Source organism: Xyrauchen texanus, chromosome 11 (genome assembly GCF_025860055.1).
Source record: "Xyrauchen texanus isolate HMW12.3.18 chromosome 11, RBS_HiC_50CHRs, whole genome shotgun sequence".
Lineage (NCBI taxonomy): Eukaryota > Metazoa > Chordata > Actinopteri > Cypriniformes > Catostomidae > Xyrauchen > Xyrauchen texanus.
In genome coordinates this window covers 37,458,762-37,469,190 of record NC_068286.1, presented here as the reverse complement: position 1 = coordinate 37,469,190, position 10,429 = coordinate 37,458,762, and the positions used below count along the sequence as shown (strand labels likewise).

General features: G+C 37.1%; 1 protein-coding gene across 1 annotated transcript; it reads right to left on the bottom strand.

Moving 5' to 3' along the window:
- Positions 1-4,934: 4,934 nt before the first annotated feature.
- On the bottom strand, positions 4,935-9,232 carry LOC127652186 (carbohydrate sulfotransferase 12-like). The gene is made up of 2 exons (XM_052138258.1): positions 9,063-9,232; positions 4,935-7,886 (listed from the first exon to the last, which is right to left on the bottom strand). The coding sequence occupies exon 2, from the start codon at positions 7,802-7,804 to the stop codon at positions 6,485-6,487; it is 1,320 nt and encodes a 439-aa protein (XP_051994218.1). The 5' UTR covers positions 7,805-7,886; positions 9,063-9,232; the 3' UTR covers positions 4,935-6,484.
- Positions 9,233-10,429: the final 1,197 nt, after the last annotated feature.

The following is a 10,429-nucleotide window of genomic DNA, read 5'->3' as shown; positions in this document are numbered from 1 at the left end:
GTCACAAGGTTGAAGAGGTTAAGAGTGAGGTATTGATCCTGTCAGTGCGCATTTAGTTGCCCTGAAATCAGGGTTGTTTTTTTTCTTTAAATGGTTTAAGTGAGGCTAAATCTATTTAGGTTGGACTAACAAGAATGCTCATTTGCTACTTCCTCTAAAAAGCACAAATAAATAACAAGAGATCTGTTTTAGATTGAAAAACACAATAAATGTCATTGGTATGTTATAATGGTACCACTTGGCTTTTATTGGCAAGTTACATGATATTGTCATGAATTCCCGTTTTTGTGCAATTATGTTGAAATTCTTGTTTAGTTCCCACGTTCCTGTTTGTATTGTAGACCTTTTGTTATTTTATTTCATAATTTGTTCTCTCTGATGGTTTCCCCAGGTGTTCCTTGTTTTCCCTTGTGTATTTAAGCCCTTGTTTCACCTGGTTAGTTTGTCAGTCTTTACATGTATTTTCATGTTCTGTACCTGATTCCCAGTGTTTTGTTTTTATTTTATTCTGAGTTACCTTGTTCATCTTTTGTTTAAATTAAAAAGCTGCATTTAGATCCTCCATCCTCAGCCGCCTCAGATATACTGCATGTTTTGATATCTTAAAGGGGTCATGACATGAGAAACCAAATTTGCCTTGATCTTTTGGTATATAAGAGGTCTTTGTATCATTAAAACGTCCTGCAAGTTTAATATTTTAAGACGTCCTCCCCATTCTAAACGAATCATTTATTTAATCAAGCTCAAAATACAGCTCGTTCTGGATTCATGGTTAGAAGTGACATGTCGGTTAGAAGTGGCGTACCAGCGTTTGCATATGACCGCCTCCAGCACAAGATAACTACGCTTTAAGCGCAAGACAACTCACGCTCATTTCAGTATCGCCGTCGCCTCACAAGTGTTCAGTCGATGGACAGCGAGCTCTGACAGAGACTACTTGTGCACAGGAAAATTACGATGCCACACAGATGTGCTGTTCCTGGCTGTGGTCAAACAAAACCTCTGAATAAGCTGCCGAAAGATCCAGACGTCAGGGAAAAATGGATGCAGTTTATTTTTTATGGACGTCCCAGTCATTTTAAGGATGACTGTTTTGAGAACAAATCTCAATATCGACGCAAACTGTAAGTAATCTATTTTAAACTTTAAACTACTTTTTAAAGCGCAATTTCATTCATTATGAATAATCACAGTGTTTTTACTTAGTTTACTTGCATATTGTTCTGGCTGGGGCGTCAATAATTGATACATAGGCACTGACGTTAGCCAATCATAACAGTGGGCGTTAACACTGAAGTCTTAAATTGAAAACGCCCCCAAAACAGACTGTTTGAATCAGAGGATGAGAAACAGGGTGGGAAAAGGTCATAAATCACTAGATTTTAAAAGTTTTTCTTAAAAAAATATATATTAATACTATAATTGCACCTAAGGGAACATAATAATACAATAAAAAAACCCATGTCATGACCCCTTTAAAGGAATAGTTCACCCCAAAATGAAAATTCTCTCATCATTAACTCAAACTCATGCATTCATGATGTGTATGACTTTCTTTCTTATGTAGAACACAAATTAAGATGTATCTCAGCTCTGCTCATACAATGCAAGTGAATGGTGACCAAAACTTTGAATCTCACAAAGCCAGCATAAAAGTGCTGGCTTTGTGGTTTAATCCATGTATTCAGAAGTCATCCAGTCAGTTTTGGAAGAGAACAGACATTAATGAATTTGTGTTCTGCAGAAGAAAGAGGGTCAACATCTGGGATGGCATGGGGGTGAGTAATTTGAGAATTTTCATTTTGGGGTGAACTATTCCTTTACAAGTATACATTGAATATGAACTTGAATGTGCCCATGTGTCCATCAATGTGACCATGATGCAACTGTAGTTCCCTTACCTTGACTTCATTATTGGCAAATAAATAAATACAAATAAATCTATATTATGATTTTGATATTTCACGTTAATTGAGGGGTTGAGGGCACTGAACAATGTTTCTTGATTAAGGTTATTTGAAGCCCTTTTAACATACATTATTTCAGCGACAGAGGCCATTTTTACATCAAAAAGCTGTCTAGAGGAAGTCTTTATTGAGGCTCTGAAAAGAGCCACGTGTTTTCCTACCAAGGAATTGTTTTATTAAATGAATTTGTATTAATTCGATTTTAAAATGTCTGATGGCATTTATGGCAACTGTTTGGTTATATATTTAAGCAATATCACATGAGCAAGAGTGTGATATGGCCCTACATCAGCACTGCTGTTATTTGGCTGCAGGGCCATATAGCACAATTGCAAGTGTGATATTGCTTAAATATATAACCAAACAGTTGCCATAAATGCCATCAGACATTTTAAAATCTAATTAACAGTTCAAAGAACATGTATATTTAAAAAAAAAAAAAAAAAAACTGAGTACAGTTATAAAAACGCATTTGTGCAAGGAACTACTTTCGCGATGGATCAGAATCTGCCGTTGCTGGCTCAAAACAAATGATGCGTATAAGCCTCCATTAGTAATTAAAAAATGTCACTTCAGAAATAGTATAAAAGCTTGTGCTGTTTTGAACAAGTTACTGGATAAACAAGGATGGATGTGTGTGTGTGTGTGTGTGTGTGTGTGAGTGTGTGAGAGAGAGAGAGAGAGAGAGAGAGAGAGAGAGAGAGAGAGAGAGAGAGAGTGTGTGTGTGTGCAACCACCTGTTGCCACGTACAAGCAAAGATGCTGTCAGCTTTCTGAAGATCAGCTTTCTCAGTGGTAGAATAGCGTCCAAGCGGGGGTATTTCTCCCTATTTCGCGGTAGCTGGTGCGCAAGTGTTGATCACTATAGAAACCTCAATGTCCTCCGCCACTTTAAACAGCATCCATTGTGTAATTAATCAGTCTGTTGTGTCTCTCATCTGTGATGAGCCGTAATGCTGAAGTTGTTCATTTAAAACCGTTTAAAGCTATTTCCTAGCTTTAGTAGTGTAATACAAGCGATCACGTAAGAGCTGTTTTATGTGAACATTAGCTGACGTGGATTCACTTCATATCACCTAACTGGCTCATGTTTCACATAAAAATTACCTTTTGCCACCACCTGCTGGCTAAAATATGTAATGTGAAAAAAAAAGACAAACTGACGCTCTTAACACATATGCACTGCTCTTACACTTTAGTTTAGAATGGCATGAACACCAGCGGAGTAATACACACAATGAAGCGTGCAAGTGCAAATGGTGTCAGGCCATCAGTGCTCATGGAACGTCTCTCGTCCAATCAGATTCGAGGACCGGAACTAACTGTTGTATATTATTCAATATTTCACTAGGCAAAGCTTTTAAATTGTTTAGTGTTAGTTATGTTTGCTAAAGGTACTTGATGAAACCAAAACATAACTCTGTAACCAGTATGACGTGCATCTGTTTTTGGCTAATCTTAGAACTACATTCTTCGCAACATGCAGAGTCCCTCTTGAGGGGGTGAAAGAATGTGATGAACTAAAAGAAATAATAGACATAAGTCAGCATTAACAAGGGTCACAGAAAGGAAGGTTATGTACTTGCATCCAGTGCTCGTGGGCCATTAGTAGTGACCTTTATTCTAAAACATCACTGCTCATCTTTGAGTAGACAACTTTAAAAGAACCTGTCACAGAACCTTTCTAGCTGTCATAAGTGTAGGCCAGGGTTGATTCAGCTGTGAATTTGCCCTTGACCTTTCAAACAGTCCAGTCCCAGTCTGACTGAACTAAAGAGAAATGGAGAAAGAGGGAGTGACTGAACTTTTTGTGTAGAGACCTTTTCATCTCTTTATTCGTTAAGAAGGAATATAGTAACGAGCATTAATTATTATTAAATAATATTATTCTGACCTAATTGGAATTTTAAGGATTTCTTTTTATATACATATATATAACCGCATAATTCATTTGCATTTCAACATCCTATTATCATATTAACTGAGAACAAACTCTTTATTTGTCTGTCTTATAACTCGGATGTCTTATAGCAAGAGGTTACTAACGCTGAAGACGTATTAATTTAAAAATGATCATTAAAACATTATTTTGAGATTGCACAAAGCACAATCCTTAAAATATAAGAGTGATCCAAAATTTACATGTGCAGCAGTCACCGCGCCAGAACCAGTTTTGAAGTGGGGGACCCTCAAACAGTCTGGTTGTGACATCATCACAACAACATTAAGTAGGCAGTGTGCAGAGTGTGTTGTACACCCAATTTATACCAGACCAGCTTCCAAGATCACAGTAATTAGTTATTTATCTAAATAAATATTAGTCAAAAACTGTCCCCTTACACAGTTTGAATGTTGACGAAAACAGACTAAAAAGATTTAAATCTGCTTCCACAGAGAGAGACTGGCTATGAGCTTGTGATTATTTTCAGTTTACACAAACACTCAACCAAATGAAATGCTGTCTGTTAAGCCACTGATGATGATACTACTGAAACACTGAATTGGTTCAGCTGCGGGATCTTATGCATGGATTCCTCCTATTTATTTATCTATTAAATCAGTCTCAATCTGTCTTTTGTTGTTTGTGCCTGCATTCAACAACGTTACACAAGTACAGTATGCTCTGTGTTTTTATAAAATATTTAATGCAGCATATCACAATCGACATTGTGCGACTTGAAGAGGTAAGGGCTGAAGTAATTTCCTCATCCCCAATAATAGGACACAAAGCAATATTTGTTTATTATCTTACTTTGTCTAATGCTGATCAGTGATTAGATGGACCAATCAGACTTCTGGATTTTTTCACTTTTCTTTGTGCCAGGGGCAAAATGGAACATTTACCAAATTTAATCAAATGGCAGGTGTTAAAACTACATAGAATTACTGTCCTTTCCAGGAATGTCCTGAAACGCATGTTGATGTATCTGTTTGAGGACTTGCTATTGGCTGTTGTGTTTGCATAATTAATGAGGTAGATATGTATAGGTTTCGGGGACTGTTTGGGTTTTTTATTAACTAACATTTAAAAGTAATTGGGGTTATAGTTATGTTTTGAGTTCAGCTTAATTTTAAATATGACAATTTATTTTATGAAAAGGGGTTAGGTTACTTTATTGGTACCCGTAGGTAAACTAGTTTTACAGTCTGAGAGTCAGGACATCCTTACAACTTTGTTGACCACAACATAGCATGCAACATACAAAACATTAAAACATATAAAAACAGGTAAAAAAAAAAGGAGGAACAGAAAACAGTACATGACCAGATTGCGTTTTGTGCAAATAATTTTACCGTTTGTTTAACAGAGTGATTGCTGCTGGTACAAAACTGTTTTTAAACCTTGTGTTTCTGTAACCAGGAACTTTTAACCTCCGTCCAGAGGGGAGATACTGGAATTCCCTATTCAGAGGATGTAGGCTATCTTTTTTGATAGCCATAGCTAGCCGCTGTAACTGTTTAGCATACAGGGATGCGGGGTGCAGCTGGGGCTCCCCAGTCAGCTTATTTGACCATTTTACAATTTGGTTTAAGCGATTCTTGTGCTTGACTGAGACACAACCAAACCATGCCACTAGGGAGAAAGATATGATGGTTTCAATAAAAGCATGATAAAATAATGTCATCAAAGTCTTGTCTATTAAAATGTTAAAATTTTCTCAAACAGTATAGACATTGTTGTCCTTTTTTACAGACAGCCCCACAATTCTCCTGAAAATGTAATTTAGAGTCAATAATTGTCCCTAGGTATATATAGGATTGTACTTGATCCACTAGTTGCCTCAAATCCTGGAGTTTTTCCAAAATTAATGTACATATCCTTCGTTTTGGATATGTTCAATTGAAGGTGCGACTCCTCACACCATTGGACAAAGTCTTCAATTATTGGACCATGGCTTCTATAATTTTTATGGAGCAGACTTACTATGACGGAGTCGTCCGCATATTTAATAATGGTCCTATTTACATATTTGCTCTGACACATGTTTGTATATAAAATGAACAGAAGGGGTGAAAGTACACACCCCTGTGGTGAACCTGTTGAAGAGCAAAGCTGACCAGACAGAGCTCCATTCACCTTTACTCTCTGTGTCCTGTTTGTTAAAAAAATCCAAAATCCAACCAACAAGATTAGGACAAAAATCGAATTGCTCAATAAGACGGTTGGCTAAAATATACGGTTGAATTGTATTAAAAGCAGATGAAAAATCAATAAAAAGAATTTGTGCATGGGACCTACTTCCCTCAAGATGTTTGAGGAGCAAATGAAGCAGAGTGAGAGTGGCATCTTCTACACCCCTGCGTGGCCTGTAGGCAAATTGCATGGTATCCAATGCATGTTCAGTTATCCTTAAAATATGTGACCTTATCAATTTTTCAAAATTTTTCATTAAAATTGAAGTGAGAGCAACAGGTCTAAATTCATTTAGAGTTTTAGAACTACTGCAAGGGGTTCATTTTTAGTTACCCCGGGTGAGATTATTGTTGCTTTGTGATAGATGAGATCCAGTAAATATTTAAGAAACATTAGAGCAATTTGTAGTTTTATCATTGGTGTTTAACCCTGGTTTACACAAAAGAGTTTCAGGTTTGTCATATCCAAATAACTTGAAGTCAGGTTCATAGAGTTTGTAAAGTTTTCTCCTATCATCTAAAGAAATGTTCGCAAACCATTCTTGTTCCCAGTTTGCTGATGTCCTATTGCGGAACCCTGGGGGAAATTTAATCTGATTATCAATCCCAAGTATCTTCAACAAATGTTCTGCATCCTCATCAAGAGTTTCCAGCTTCCCAACAAAGTCATATTCAATTTGGCAAGGATGGCAGAGTCTGTAAACCTGCTGCCAATGCTCATTGAATGGTTCCTTCTTCTCAGTGTCAGCATCTAACAGGTACTTCACAAAGTTCAGAAATGAGGGTCGGATACCTGCGGCAAAGGCTTCTTGAGCAGATCCTGGGGGTGTTGAAAGATTAGCATACTGCTGAAGCATTATGGTGCCAAACTGTTTATAGAAATCCTCATTTGGCTGAGCAAACTTGTTCCGGAAGGCAGACATGAGTCGTACAATAGGATCCCGTACAAAAAGGAATTTTGTGTAGTTCTTCAGCTTTTGCAGCATTAAATGTCGTGAGGCACGACCAAAGCGTCTCTGAAACTTGTTAAAAGTCAGATGATGTGTAGGACTGTGGCTGAATTCTGCTGTTATGGTAAGAGGATCACGATATGAAGCTCCATCAGATGTTTTGAGGTTTTGGCTGAGCACAATCATGATTCGTTTCCAGTTGGTACATGCAACCTTGGGCACAAAACAGTAAATCACACCATGCCGATCATCCACAATGAGATGATCCAGGGCTTGTTTTGGAATCTGGTCAAAAGTCTTAAATTTCCCAGGGAAATTTAGGCTACTATTGGCCAAGCAAATCTCTCTTATAATACGTCTACGGTTTGCTTGGCGCAGTTTGAGGTGTGCGGGGAAAGATTGTGAGGGGCTGAGCTTTACTTTGTAGGGTCCCTGATCCTCTAAGGGGTATTTAAAAAAAGCTGTGATGGGCATCTGATTTGGATTGGACAAGCTTAACTTTTTGGACTGGTCTGAACTGAAGTTCAAGTCAGGTGGCTCCTTCAAAACAGTGTTCCAGATAAATTTATATCTCTTGTTCCCACTCATCCAATGTTCAGTGGACATCATGCTAGTGGGGAATGCAGGTGATGAGGCCATGTGCAAGTAAAAAGTGCCATCTCTCCCATCATCATCCAAGAAAACTTTTATGAAGAATAAGATGAACACTGTCCCCAACAGAAGGAAACACATAAACCGTCTCAGCAATCTCATTTTCACTGGAACCAAGTCTATAGCAGATCCCAACTTGAATGTGCAACATTATCATCTCCAGAATGTATCAAGTTCTGGAATTCTGGAAAATAATACAAAGATAAAGACATAATATTTAGGTTGAAGTCTGAACTTAAAATCTACTCCCACAAATATGATCCATCCCTCAACAGTTTCTTGTCCCCCTGTTCTCTACATTTCACAATATTCTACATGTAAACACAGAGGACACGAAAGTCCTCTCTGTCAGGGCTGCAGTTTTTAAAACTAATTATTTAATATTAGAACAATAAATATATTTTCAGGGTGGGATTAGTCATTTGGGCTAAGTTATCACAATTGGAACCTGTCTTGCAGTTTATTGACTTTTATAATTTTATTTATTTTTTGTGAAACAAAATTTTGGCCAAAGGCAAAAAAAAAAAAGCATTTTCACAACATATTACTGCATTTAAAATATATTTAAAATACTTTTAAAGACTTTCAGCTAAATTTAAACAGTAAAATTATAAAACTATTAATGAAACAATAAAAATAGAAACTTAATATAGCCTTCAAATATACATATAACAATTAGCTAAAGAAACAAAAAACTTTTTCATTCTTAAAATTATATAAATAAATGTACATAAAATAAATGTATAAAAACAAAACAAAAAACAATCCATAAAATTCAAATTGGGTCAGAATAATATATATATATATATATATATATATATATATATATATATATATATATATATATATATATATATATATAAATGGACAACAGAAACTATAACTAATGAATGCATTAAATGTTTTAAATCAAACATTTACACAACCAATAAAACACCTGACAACGTGCCAAATCTGACATTTCTGGATAACAGCCCATAATTTATATATTTGTTTACTTTTTTATTATTAAGAAGTAGGTGTTTGGAACCAACATAGCCCCAAGAATTAAACGTTTATTCACTTGACTCCTTATATTTAATTTTAAACCTTATAGTTACTAAGGTATACCTAAGAAGATACCCTTTGACGACTTCCTTATGTGACAACTTGCCCCGGCCTCCCATATACAGTCATGCCCTTCAGTTGTACAGCTGAATAATGTAAACTCTTTACCATGTTCATGTTGTACTTCATTTCAAAACAGAGTTGCACGCAACAGTAGGGTTTAAAATGACAAACATCGCGTGTGTAATTATAGCGCCTGTCTGCCGACTGTACTGTTGGAAGTTTCATATGATCTTTAGCGTAGACTACTCACAGTTAAAATTTGTGATGACGACGTCCTTTCCATTTTGCCTACAGTTAGCGGACGAGCGGAGCAAAGGTTGACAGGGTAGTTTACAAAAAAATCCAAACAAAATATACCAGCGATGGTCCTCTTGTGAGATTTTACAGGGCTTGTGTGAATTGTGAATTCGTCAAGGACGACAAGGGACACTCACTTAATGACACGCCCAATACAGGGGTGGACTGTTAAGATAAATCGGGCCGGGGTTTTACATAGAAACATGCCCAAAAGTTGTCTCGTTCTGCATAACGCGGTGGCTAATTTCAGTTTATCGCGGTCCATTATGCTCGTTTCGCGGCCGGTGTTCTGACAATCTGTCCTACCCGCTAAGTATGTGCTACCGGTAGTTCAAGCTGTCATATTGTCAATGTGTGACACAATGTGCTTCTTTCTCAGAATGAGCTAAGTTTATATTAAAAACCATATGAAGATGGATGGATGGATGGATTATTAAATAAATGATGTAAAAACAGGGGTAGCACATCCTGTCAGCTTGAGATACCATCATAGTGAACTACTGACTTAATTAATGATGTAAAAACAGGGGTAGCACATCTTGTTAGCTTGAGATACCCCATCAGAATGAACTACCACCTTAATAAATGACGTAAAAACAGGGGTAGCACATCCTGTCAGCTTGAGATACCATCATAGTGAACTACTGACTTAATTAATGATGTAAAAACAGGGGTAGCACATCTTGTTAGCTTGAGATACCCCATCAGAATGAACTACCACCTTAATAAATGATGTAAAAACAGGGGTAGCACATCCTGTCAGCTTAAGATACCCCATCAGAATGAAATACCACCTTAATAAATGATGTAAAAACAGGGGAAGCACATCCTGTCAGCTTAAGATACCCCATCAGAATGAACTACCACCTTAATAAATGATGTAAAAACAGGAGTAGCACATCTTGTTAGCTTGAGATACGGTGGTAGCTGGATGTGTTAACGGTGAGGTCTGCGCACTTTGCTAGTTTTTAATTACTTCTATGTCATAAACCGGTGAGATTCGATACACCCTGCTACATATCAGTTCTTTGAAGTCAACATGGGAAAGAATTCGAAGTCCTCGGGCTCTGGAGATATTTATAAACACTTATGTGCTCAAGCTGGTGTCTCGGACTGGCCGGTAGACCATGGACTCGTTTGGACGGTGCGGTGGGAGAAATCCAGCGGCAACTGGCAAGCATGTCTGTGATGCTGCCGAAAGTTGTTGCTGTAATATGTTGATCAATTACTGCGATGGAAATTTAATTCTGTAGCACAAGTTGGTTACCCCAAATTATGTATCAACAATTATCAACAAGTCCCCATTTTGTTGGTCAGAGT